Source organism: Lactuca virosa, chromosome 3, assembly GCF_052849685.1.
Source record: "Lactuca virosa cultivar CGN04683 chromosome 3, Lactuca_virosa_CGN04683_v6, whole genome shotgun sequence".
NCBI lineage: Eukaryota > Viridiplantae > Streptophyta > Magnoliopsida > Asterales > Asteraceae > Lactuca > Lactuca virosa.
The window spans coordinates 407,174,795-407,187,323 of NC_136428.1; the positions used below are offsets into that span (position 1 = coordinate 407,174,795).

The window sequence follows — 12,529 nt, forward strand, 5'->3', positions numbered from 1 at the left end:
CTAAAGTGTTTAGACATAACAAAAGTATGCTACAATATTCATGAGTGCTCATGAAATAAGATTTGAGTATTGGATTAAACCCACGCTCACGTGAATCACTTCATGGATTTTATCACGAGTGATTGTGAGACGATAATATCTTATATTCTTGAAACGAAGAGATATGAGTTATTGTTTACAAGTCAGTTGCACATTGATAATACGTAAACGCACCAGTAACTTGATGTTATAAAACGTATTGTTGTGTGTGATTTGATGAGTAAATAGTGCAAGCATATGAGTCGAAGTTTATCCGTTCCTTTTACCAAAAGTGGGATAAAAGCGATATATGTGGGCCCCTCGATGATTTAGTGATGACCCCTTAAGCGCTTGGCCAAGCCTTGACTAAGTTGATGTGTTCAACTGAAGTCTATTGTCAGTCGTCTTAAATCGGAAATTGGGAAACAACAGATAGACAGAGAGAATGATTATAATCCATGTCTTATGTCTATACGATATGGGGAAGCCCATAAGATTTCGTCCATGGGCTCTAAGGAAGGAGTTCATGGGCTGCTTGTTGCTTAAGGTAGGTATTAGGGTTTCCACTTGAAAACCCTAGCAGCCACAACTATATATAGGACCCCATACAAGGGGATTTTCAGCCTAAGCATTCAAGAAAGAAACCCTAGCTGAAATCCTTCTCTGCTATGTCATCCTCCTTGCATTGGGTGTTTGTGACTCCATTAGAGGTGCAACACTTGGGGCACTAGGCTTTCAGAAGTCAAGATTAAGAAGGATTAAACTTGTTATTGCTACACTATCTAATTATAACATTGAGTTTAAAAAGTTTTCACCATCTAAACAAACATAAATGTGAATATAAACTACTTTTCACAATTATATATTTTTATGTTTGTCCTTGTGGGTGGTTTTATATGAACCGATAAGTTGACAATGTTGACTTTCAGCTTTATATTGAATAATATTTGAGTTTTTGACTCTTCAATTGACTGCCTTTTTATGTTATATTATGTATGCAACACAATTATAAATATTATTTCAAGATATGAAAGATAATTGGATAGATTTGTCATGTATATTGCTAATATAGGAACAAATGAAAGAAATATGCTATAAAACCAACTAAAAACAATATATTGTTTATATATTTGTCAACCTGTCCACCGGACGGGTATAACACTAGTTATATAATGTTGTAAAACATGGCGGCAGCATCTCACGAGGACAAATAGACAAAAACCTAGCCAAAGTATTATCTGATGTTTAGAAAATTATTATTTAATTATTATTATTTTTGTTGCCAACAAACCATATTTAGGCTCCTATAAAGTTATCGGTCTTATCATTATCAAGGAGGAAGAAGGAGAAATGATATGTAAGGAGGGTGTTTTTTGTCAAATGCAACCTATTATAACTTGTTCCACCCTTTTGGGTAGGACTAAAATTTTATAAAATAGTCTCATTTGACTTGGCAATAACGGATATTGTTTTTTGTTCTAGGCATGCCAAATGCTACTCAAAAGGACATTGTTCTATCTTATCTCGTTTAGTCTCACCCGCCAAACGCTACCTTAAGGTCCAACAATATTTGTATGAGTCTCCAAACAAATCAAGTCATTAATTAATTAAAATTCGAGGATGTCAATATCCCACCACGAAACAATTTGTCTCCAATTCGCAAGAGCTATGCGATTAGGGCCAGCCCAATACATAACGTAAGCCTTGTGGAAAAAAAAAGAGACCAAAACTATTACTCTCTCCGTCCCAAAATTATTGTCCACAGACAAAAAACACAAAGATTAAGAAAACATTAATTACCACTACTTTATTAAATGAAATGACAATTATACTATTTTTTTGCATTTAATTTCATCATTTCGTTGCATTTAATTATATAGTAAGTTAACTAATAATGAAGGATATTTTGGTAAAAAATATATTTATTTTTAGAAGTAGACTATTATTTTGGAAAAAAAAACATGAACTATTAATATGGGATGGAGGGGATATGAAATAGTAATTGGGTAGAATTTTTTTAGAAAAACTAACTTATATACCCATGTAAATAGTAATTTGCTAGATTATTCTATTTAAATTAAAAGAAGTCCATTAAACAATAATTTGAAAGGATTCGAACAAAGTTTCCAATGGTAAGGAGACTTCATTTCCTAGTACCACTGCGAGACCTAATCCCATCACATATGGCAAAAGTACAAGTCAAAGTATTTTGTAGAGCTGACAAAAATCGATCCAACCAACCAATCCAACCCAAAATTAGTAGGTTGGGTTGAGATTTTCAACTCATTTAAGTTAAATGAGTCAACCCATCTAACCCATTTAATAAAATAGGCTGGGCCATGTAAAAATTATCAATTTGTTTTCAACCCATCAACTCATTTAACTTTAATTTATAATTAATTTAATAATTATTTATATATTATCATGTATTAATCTAAGTATTAGTTTATAAATTACAATGTTCCTATTATTATTTATGTTTTTAAAAAATGGAATCCTAATTCCTATATTTTTTCTTGGCACCGACAACATTAGTCACTTTCCAAAATAACACTAGTCACTCTCCAAAATACTTAGAAATTACATATCTTTAATTGAGATTGTGCTTTTGTCATACTTTGAAATTTTTTTTAAATCTATAACTAATTTAAATGGTGTAATCTTTAGTTAATTTATTTATTTATTTCTATTTTAAATGGATCAACCCAAGTTTAACCCATTACTTAATAGGTTGGATTGAAAACTACATAAACAGATCAACCCGATGACAACCCATTTATCTGAAAGATTGGATTGGATTGAAAATATCAACCCATTTAAATAAACAGGTTGGGTTAGATTGAAATCTTTAACCCAATTAATAAATGGGTTAAACCCGAACCCAACCCATTTTGACCCATTGCCAACTCTAGTATTTTGTAGTGGACATGTATTTCGCAACACTTAGCACTACGAAATACTTTGTTGGAAAAAATCATTTCACATCAAAAGGCATCTCACAATATAATACAACAAAACAAACAACTTGTGATCTAGTTTAAATTATATTGATTTCTCTTAAACCTAAGTTAACTTCATCACCCTAAAACCAAACAAAACTAACAACTTATGATCTAGTTTGAATCATATATACGCCACACACGGTTGCAATAGACTTCAATTCCTAGAATTGATTGGTTTGTTCAAGTCACATACAAATTTTCTTTTACTTACAAATACATGAGCTATACATATGTGTGTGTGTTCTTTTACTTCAATACATAAAAGAAATCAACATATATAGTTGAGGAAATGTGGGTTTTTCCTGTTAATGTAAAGCTTTTTACTTGGATATTTTTCATACATCATTTATCAAACAACACTTAATGGGAAAAGAAAAGACTGTTATGGATGTGTAAGGTTACATACATGTCTATTTCTAGAGCATAAACGAGAATGTTGTTGAAAAGTTGAAATAGACAATATTCCTATTCGAATAATATATATGAAGACTAACCAGCAAGAGGGTTAGCATGGATTGTGATACGGTTGATCCTAATCTCTGCCAAAGGTCGATCCCCAGCTCCTGTTGGAGTCTACACAAAATAAAATAAAAATCAAATTTGTATATATGTATCTATGAGTATTTAGATTTTAGATATAATAATACAGAAAAATACAATGTACTTTTTACTATTAAATCAATTTAGCAACTTAACTATTCTTTTGCTGGGATTAAAAACATTAGGCTTTCATAAATGTTTTTTAGAAACATTTTTCTCTGTTACTCGTTTGGAAAAAAGGTTGAAATATTGAAAAACAAAATGTATTTTTGCAATTATATCAATTTCGCCACTAAACTATTCTTTTATTTTTTTTAAGATAAGATTATTATTAACAATTCAATGTATAAAAAATAATGGTTTCGTAGCTAGATTGATGTATATACCTATGTGTGTTGTGTATTTAAGTGTGTATGTATATGGCAAAATACAGAAAAACACAACGTGCTTTTAGTTTTACTATTCTATTGATTTAGCCACTTAACTAATTTTTCTAGGGATTAAAACATTATACTTCCTTTACCTTTTTTTTTTTTAGAAAAAAACATTTTTCTATGTTGCTTGGTTTTGGAAAATGTTGAAATATTATCGATTTAGCCATTGAACTATATATATATATATATATATATATATATATATATATATATATATATATATATATATATATATATATTTTATGATTATTATTAATAGTTCAATGGAAAAACCTACAAAAAATAATAGTTTAGTAGCTAAATCGATATATAGACCCATGTGTGTTATGTATTTAAGTGTGTATATATGGCAAAACACAAAAAAATAATAATAATAATTGTAGTAACACACATGGAAAAATACAAAAAAATAAATAATTTATCGATTAAACCAATGTAATTTCTTTACCTTTTTATAAATAAAAAAAAATTTCTTGGTTACCAGGTTTTGAGAAAGATTAAAATTTAGAAAACAACAATGTGCTTTCACCAATTATCGATTTAGCCACTAGACTAATCTTTTTTCCATGATTATTGTTAAGGAGTTTAATGGCTAAATAAATTATAAAGTAATAGTTTAGTGGCCAAATTGATACAATGATGAATGCATGTTGTGCGTTTCTGTATTTTGCCCTTTGCCCTTAATGCGATATCAGGTAACTTAGTAAAAATAAAATTCATGATCAAAAAATGTATGATGGATTAATCACTACAAAACTTTAAGTGAATTTACCTTTTCCATAAGATCAAGAACTTCAAATCCATGAATCACTTTGCCAAAAATGGTATACAATCCATTCAGATGCGGTTGCTTAGCGTAAGTGATGAAAAACTGGCTCCCATTAGTGTTTGGCCCGCTATTGGCCATTGATAGCATACCTCTTGCATTGTGCTGAAGTAAGCACAAAAAGAATAAAAAAAAAAAAGTCAAAGGCATTAAAAAGATTACTGAAGATTGCTAATAACACTTCAAATTTTGCAAGTGGAGTGTATGTTTATAATAAAAGCAATTTTCAAGCTATAGTCTATATATACTTAGATAGATTTTTCCTAATATAATGTTCTTTGTAATAAAATAAATTGAAAAAGTACAATGGTATAATTGGGTAGACTTTTCAAATTACATTGCTTTAATAAGAAAAAAAAGCTGAAAGTCAGATGCTATAATGCACAAATAAATGAAACTATGATGCTATTTTTAGCAATTAGCCCTTTATAATATCAGTACTTAATGTCAACTCAAATAATCATCAATATATCACTATGAGGCTGCATTTGTTATATGATTCAGAATTGAATGATACGAGCTTTATAAGGCTATTTCCATTAATGAGGATGAGAAAGGGTGTTCCTTTTGACTTAACGCAAAAAGAATGACTTAATAAAGAAAGTCAGAAAAATGAGGGTTTCCCTGACTTTTCACAAATTTGTTCTCATTTACTTTTTCCTTCCATTTCCCCAAAAGTGCATCATTTTCTTAAACATTACTTACAACACTTAATAGAAATATTAAAGAAACATGGACTTTTTAATAAAGATGAATAGATCCAACATTGAAATTTTACCTTGAGAGAGTCACGTATCTCGTCATTGAACTTTTTACCCCAAATACTTGTCCCTCCTTTGCCTGTTCCTGTGGGATCTCCGCCTTGGATCATAAACCCCTTTATGTTTCTGTGAAAAATGGTGCCATCATAGTATCCACTTGCACATAATGCAAGAAAATTCTGTTCACATCAAGTATTACAATTCCATTAACAAGGATGCATGTTATCTGTTATGTCAGAATTCCTACTGCAAGTAGTATTAAATACGACAAAGAGTAAGTTGTCATTCAATACTATCAATAAGTCACACGTTGGGATTGTTAATAAGCGTAACCTAACAATCAAGTCTACTCAGGGTTGAAGAAATAGGGTTTTGAAAAGAAGTGTTGAGGGATTTGGTTATAGAAATTCGAGATTTTAGTGAAGAGAAAAAAATCGAGAGTGTACGTCTACCACAGAACTAACCTCTGATGCTTTAGGTACTTCATCACAAGCGATTTCGCACTTGATGTCGCCGAGATTAGTGTGAAGCGTAACTGACTACAGAAATAGAAACACAAAAAGATTACACAGAGAACGAAGCTTCTTTTAAACGCAATGTAATGATGCAGATTATTTGTTCGACGAAATGCTCAAAATGAAAAAAGAAGTTCAACAAACCATTTAGGTCTTCGCGTGCGATTCTGTGGTATTCGAACGTTTAATCGTTAGCTTCCTTTGCTTGAAGCGTCGATTTCGTTGGGTGGGTTTTACGGGGGTTCGTCGTTCGTAAAGCTATTGTCGAATGGTTGGGTAGACTCTTCTGGACCTAATAAACTGCGTGTAACAAAAAGATTTACAGGTTAATATTTACACTTCACCCCCTCGTGATTTTGGAAAGTGACTAAATACCACCCCAACAAGCAAGCAAGCATTCTTTTACTCTCAACAACAACATATTTACATTTTTTGCCGATAGTTCTAACACGAGACTCACAAAATGTACTTTTTTTTTACTCATAATAACAAAAGGTATGAATTAAACTAAAGATATTTTCGAATAGAAGTATTATATGAAATTGGAGTTAAGTTGTAAAAAAAAAAAAAAAAAAAAACTAACCATTATAAATTTGAGGTTTTTTAAAACAACTTATTTTTGGGTTATTTTCTTTAATATTAACTTAAAATGTGGTTAGTTTGGTTAATATCCCTAATAACAATGTATTTACATTAATATTTACATACTTAAATTTTTCACCCATAATAGCAACATACTTAAAATTATCTACCAATATATATCAAATATCAATATGAAATCTAATACAGGTGGCATTTTACAAGTTTTAGGCTACATATTGCTGTTATCATATTAGAAATGAAAGTACTTCAAAAAAAAACCTAACCTTGGTGTATGCTGACGTGGCATTATTCCAATTGATCAAATGGCTGCTGTTAGTCTCCTCTTACCAGATCTTTCTAGTTCTTCCTGCAATTATGGAAAAAATGTTTGTTAAGGTAAAAACTAGTTCCAAATTTATTGGAATAAAAGCCAAGAAGTTTGTCTTCTAGAAGGGCACCCACAACAATTTCCGGAAACAACAACACCACCTACCTCTGCCCATTTGACCAAAGGCAACCATCATCAGACTTCCGATCACCAAAACCAAAACTCCGGCAACCCTGCCGGAGATCCGGTGAGTTCCCTGGCTGGAGTTTTGGGCATCTTCCTGAGAAATTTTAGCAGACTGTTGGTTTATTTTAGCAATCAAAAGTTTTTTTTTTTTCTAGTTTAACCACTGAGTTTTTTTAAAAAAAAAAAAAAAAAAGACACTCTGAGTTTTTTCCATTAATGAGTTGCGAAAAGCAAAAGGAAGATTATTTTTTAGGTTAAAGATGTTTTTTTTAAATCAAACTTTCAATGGTTAAATCGAAAAGAAAATTTTCTTTGAGTGGTTAAACCGAAAAAATACTAAAATATAGTGGTTTTTTATAGAATTCAAAGTTTTATGTAGTAGTTTTTTAGGAAAAAAAAAAAACTCAGTGGTCAAAGCAGGATTTTTTTTTCTGTGCTTAAACCAAAAAAAAAAAAAACTACAGTGGTTTTTATGGAATTTGCCATTATAATAAAATAATAAACCGGTAAGCTTTAAGATGATGAAGAATAAAAACCTGAGCCTTTTTTTCTCTAGATTTGCGTAGTAGCTTCAGTTCTTTCATTCTTGCTTTCCTTTTGGCGTCTTTCTTTGCCTAAAAAAAATTGAATAAGTGTGTGGATTAGTTATAACCACAAGAGACACATATAGCTTGTAACTTATGTTCAAATAATTCATGTATTTTGTGTTTTAAAGGGTATTTAGATGTTTAATAAACAGTTGTTGAGTTGAATATTGCAATTCTCGTTGAAGGAAGAGAACACAAAAAGTTATGTTCCACCACATCTAGAATAAAGACAACATAGGTGGATCACCAATAAAGGTGATAATTAGGACAATAAGGAGTTGTTTATATTTGCTGATTGAGACAGTTATCTGACTGAGTCAAGGTCTAACTGAGTAAGACTTAGCCCTAAATCTGACTGAGTAAGAGACATTTTAGAGGAGTCAGAGGCTTCTAAGTGTGGTATCAAACAGTCTGTCTGAATCTGACTGAGTCAGACCCAACCTCTTACCAGACTCAATAAGAGGCATATCAAAAAGCCCCTTATCTACATTTGTAATAGTTAGATGTGGATATTGATATTGTCATGTATGCATATGTAGATATCTCATATTTCATGTAATATATTCAAGTAATAAACTTCATTTTGTTATAATAATCCGATTATAGAAATAAAGGCTAAATACAAGAAATAGCAATATACTTTCATTTATTTATTTTTATTAAAGCATCCTACTTTCATTAACTAGATCAATAGCTTTTTTGGAAACTCATCTCTTGCTTGCTTCTTTCTATTAAATCATTGTAATTTCAACTCTCTTATTAAAGCATTATCATTTGGAAAATCCACCCAACTATAGCATTGTACTTTCAATTTTTTTTTCTTATTAGGGCAATACACTTTGAAAATCTACCCATTTATAGCATTGTGCATTTGTGCTTTCATTTGTTTTTCTTATTAGGGCATTATACTTTGAAAAATCCACCCAATAATAGCATTGTACTTCCATTTTTTCTTATTAGAACATTATACTTTGAAAACAACAACACTACTACAATCAAGTAAATTTTTCACAAAACAACATTATCAATATCATAACATAAGAAAGAAACAAAAGTAGGTGCTATAAATATAATAAATAAATCAATGAAAGTAGGTTGCTAATCCATGCATAAAACTAACCTGCTTAGCATTCTGAGATTCTTCCATTTCTTTTGTCAGAGGACATGGCACTTTAGCAGCCTCCCAATCCCACTTATCAAAATTCATTGCCATAAAACGTCTAAATGCATTCCTAACTTCCTTATTAACTGCAACCTTATAAGGAGTTTTCCCCCTTTCATCCAACACACAAGGATCCAAACCTTGTTCTAATAATTCCATAACTTTATCCACATTTCCAGACTTTGCAGCTTCATGTAAAGGTGATAACATAACAAAAACATCTTCAGAGATATCACCATTTTTTGAATTATCCATCAATTTTTCCTTTTCAAGTGTGAAGGTTGAATCTTTTTTGATGATTGGGAGGACTTTTTCTTGATTTGGTTCTGTGGAGATTTGTGTTAAGATGTTGTAGAGTCGTTGGGCTTCCTTGAATGATGGTTTTCTAACAGTTAATGGGATGTGTTTGATGATATTTTTTTGACAAATGAAGAGTGGATTTTCACCATTGAATAGTAGTTTGTGGTTGTGTGAGGGGGCGTGAATGAAAATAGAAACAGAAGAATTGAAATAAGGCTTCCATGCATCGAGTAGCTCTTGGATGTCCTGAATTTAAGTGAAAATTAGTCGAATGATTAAAGAAACAAGAAATATAAAATATGTGATAAAATGTAGAAACTAGAAAATACTATGCAATTGTCAAATCCTACATCTTTGCTCTTTTAATTGTACTACCATTTCATTTTGAATTTGATAATATATATTCAAAATTTCAGGAAGAACAATAATTGTGTCAAAGGATAATTAGGTATTATAAATAAATAAAAGAAAAAAAGAAACGGTGATATACTTGTTTTAGATAACAATATGAAAATAGTTCATGTCATGTCGAAGAAAATAGTACTTTTGATGGACCCTGGATAAACAATATCTAAAAATATTTAAGTAAATGACAACACACTTAGCGAAATGGAAGGAAAAATAAAAGGAGGGAATTTTTAAAAAAAAGTTATGACTTAACAGGGAAAGCCTCATTTTCCTGACTTTATGTATAAAGTCTTTTTTTTTTAATGCAATAAGTCAAAAAGCAACACCCATATATAGTGTATCAGATTAAGTAATGTCCCCATTGAGTCCATTAAGTGAAATAGAAATAACAGTTTAGTGATATTGCAAACAAAGTACAAACATTGGTTATTCCTGTTTAATACCTTCTTTAAGGCATGTTCATTGTGTCGCCTAATAGAAGCTCCTGCAGAATTTGAAAATTTGCCAATACCATCTTCTGATGATTGTTTTTTACCAGACTTTGCCCTTGTAACATATCTACATGAAACAAGTGGGCATTTTTAGCATTTTACCCAAGATAACTCTGACTGTTTGATAAGCAAAAAGGTTAGTGAAGGCATTAAACCAAGAATTTTAAGTAGAAGTAAAACTATCTGTTTGGTTGGATGAAATGAAATGAAATGGCAAAGGAATGGGTGAATAAGTCATTATTCCTTGATCATATAACTTTCTCTTCTGTAAGCATGAAAATATCATTGATCCTTCTAATTACAAATTCCTAACTAGATATACTAATTATTTAATGATTGTGGTGTTGACAAGGATTAATTCGTTTCAAGCATATACAAATGAGGATATTATATGCAACTAAATTACATGAACTATATTTACAATCATGGAGGTAAATAAGGTACATATTTAGTTCTGGGCAAGGATGTATTAATTTTAAGCTCAATTATTTTTTGGAGGAAATTAAATAGATAAAGAACAGACCTGTGGAATGTTTTGTGGGCAACAATGGAGTTTCCATCAAAGACACACCCAACAAAATGCCCACCAGTAGCAAGCAACATAACTCTGAAACGGGTGTTGTTTCTAGGTTCATGGACCACATTCAGCAGTCTCTCAGTCACTTCCTTCACTGTCACACAAGGGGTATTATCGTCCTTTGTAAACCCATGTAAATCATGTTCAAAGAGAATTTTCTCAGAGTCACCAAGAAGCAAGCACTTCCAGAATGAAATCGTTTCTCCATTGGATAACTGCATAAAAATCTTCTGCTTCATACTTCCCAACAATCCCTTAGTTGAATCACTGAGGCTGTCAAATTCTCTGTTTTCTTCATTTTCTGAACCTGATATGCTTGATATATCATAATCTTTAACTATGGAATTGGAACTCAATTCATCAAAATCATCCTCCCTAACAGTATCCTTTCCAGCAATGCTTGACTTTATCTGAGATAATAAACATTATGCATATAGAAACAAAGTAAAATATCAGAGACTCTAGGAGAGGCACTATACTGAATTTTTTTTTTGTTGTATTCAAGTAAATCTTAAAGGAAAACTTATAGAATTTTAACCAGTAACACAATATTTGGCTTTAAATTCTTATACAGTTCAAATATGCAGTGGACAGTCTTTATAAATTGTTGAAAATCACAAACCTATAATAATTAATTAATCATACTTCATGAAGCATATGAAATTTCAATAATATGATATATACGAACTGCACACTTAATTAAGTTAGGTCAAGAGAATTTACATTGAAAAGATGAAAATCGGACTTGAAGTGAGACCGTTGATCATGAAGCGACTCAAAACTGGATTTACAAGTATTACACGTCAATCTCTCACTAGGACTAGCATTCTTCTCCGGCGCCACCTCTGTTTCTTCTACGGTTTTTCCCCGAGCAGTAGCGGGGTTGTTGGTGAGTTCAGGGGTTGAAAGCCATTCAACGAAACCGCAGGAATCAAAGAAATTCGACGGGAGTTCAAAAATTGAATAGTTTCTTCTTTTATATTCATTTTGTTTGCCTGAATTGGCGTCGGCGATACGGCGGCCGGAAGTAAGCTCCATTTCCATCTCAAACGCGATATCAGCCTGTGATGAGTGTTATCAATGTGGAAGGAATATCAACTCGTTTGATTCAGTGGTGTTTGGTTGTGAGTTTTAAAATGATTATGTTCAAAAATGGAAACAAAAACAAAACACAAATATCTTTTTATAATAATTATCTATCAATATTATTTCGGTAATCTTTCTTCGGCTTAATAGTAAAATTAATTTTTGGATGTGAGTTTTAAAATGATTATCTTCACACCTGGTCACAACAGTAATATTAATTTTTGGATGGTTCAGAGTTTAGATAGTAAAATCATATGGAACCGATTAAAAAAAAATACAAATTGCATGTATAGATCTGAACAAGGTTTGGCAAGCAAACGAAGTTGATACAGAATACCACATGTATGGATCGGATCGAAGCTTGGAGAAGCAATCGACGTTGAGACTGAATATGGTTCACGATTATTGTTTTTTTTTTAATTTAATTTGTATTGGGCTATTCATATTGGATTATATCTTAAACAAATTTGGACTATTAAAATATAAAATATGGGCTGTATCTTTTTTTTTTGCCAAAAATATTAGGGTAGTTCACCATAAATATTTAAGATAGGTCACAAATTTAATTTTATTTAATATTTTATAAAAAAATGTATAGGTGGGTCAAGTAACCCCCCTTGGTTACATTTACCCTCGCCAATGAATGAGTTGGAGGGAAACACCCATGTATGGATCTTATAGAGTTTCCCTCTCATAGATTTGAGGAGTGAGGTTTCACTCTGAGAT

At 31.2% G+C, this 12,529-nt stretch overlaps 2 protein-coding genes across 3 annotated transcripts; both read right to left on the minus strand.

Annotated features, from left to right (window-relative positions):
• Window positions 1–3,301: 3,301 nt before the first annotated feature.
• Window positions 3,302–6,390, minus strand: LOC145167778 (Cyclophilin-like peptidyl-prolyl cis-trans isomerase family protein). The gene is made up of 5 exons (XM_079087029.1): window positions 6,241–6,390; window positions 6,046–6,120; window positions 5,599–5,760; window positions 4,767–4,925; window positions 3,302–3,593 (listed from the first exon to the last, which is right to left on the minus strand). Exons 1-5 carry the CDS (start codon window positions 6,241–6,243, stop codon window positions 3,510–3,512), a joined length of 483 nt encoding a protein of 160 aa, XP_078943155.1. The 5' UTR covers window positions 6,244–6,390; the 3' UTR covers window positions 3,302–3,509.
• On the minus strand, window positions 6,259–11,841 carry LOC145167776 (uncharacterized). Of its 2 annotated transcripts, none has more exons than XM_079087027.1 (8): window positions 11,441–11,841; window positions 10,664–11,127; window positions 10,093–10,207; window positions 8,900–9,487; window positions 7,729–7,806; window positions 7,172–7,286; window positions 6,963–7,045; window positions 6,259–6,396 (listed from the first exon to the last, which is right to left on the minus strand). In XM_079087027.1, exons 1-7 carry the CDS (start codon window positions 11,759–11,761, stop codon window positions 7,023–7,025), a joined length of 1,704 nt encoding a protein of 567 aa, XP_078943153.1. In that variant the 5' UTR covers window positions 11,762–11,841; the 3' UTR covers window positions 6,259–6,396; window positions 6,963–7,022. The 2 variants fall into 2 exon arrangements, with proteins under 2 accessions (XP_078943153.1, XP_078943152.1); XM_079087026.1 differs by having other exon boundaries at window positions 7,172–7,304.
• Between the last annotated feature and the right edge of the window lie 688 nt (window positions 11,842–12,529).

Bases quoted from the DNA above. Each gene is read 5' to 3' on its own strand.
- LOC145167778 (XM_079087029.1), bottom strand. The intron at 4,926-5,598 runs GTAAAATTTCAA...TGCTTACTTCAG, and splicing joins AGATACGTGACTCTCTCAAG to CACAATGCAAGAGGTATGCT. The intron at 3,594-4,766 runs GTAAATTCACTT...TATTTTGTGTAG, and splicing joins TTCTTGATCTTATGGAAAAG to ACTCCAACAGGAGCTGGGGA.
- LOC145167776 (XM_079087026.1), bottom strand. From the start codon at position 11,761: ATGGAAATGGAGCTTACTTCCGGCCGCCGTATCGCCGACGCCAATTCA. The intron at 10,208-10,663 runs GTCTGTTCTTTA...TGTTTCATGTAG, and splicing joins GCCCACAAAACATTCCACAG to ATATGTTACAAGGGCAAAGT. The intron at 7,807-8,899 runs GTTAGTTTTATG...AATTTTTTTTAG, and splicing joins AATCTCAGAATGCTAAGCAG to GCAAAGAAAGACGCCAAAAG.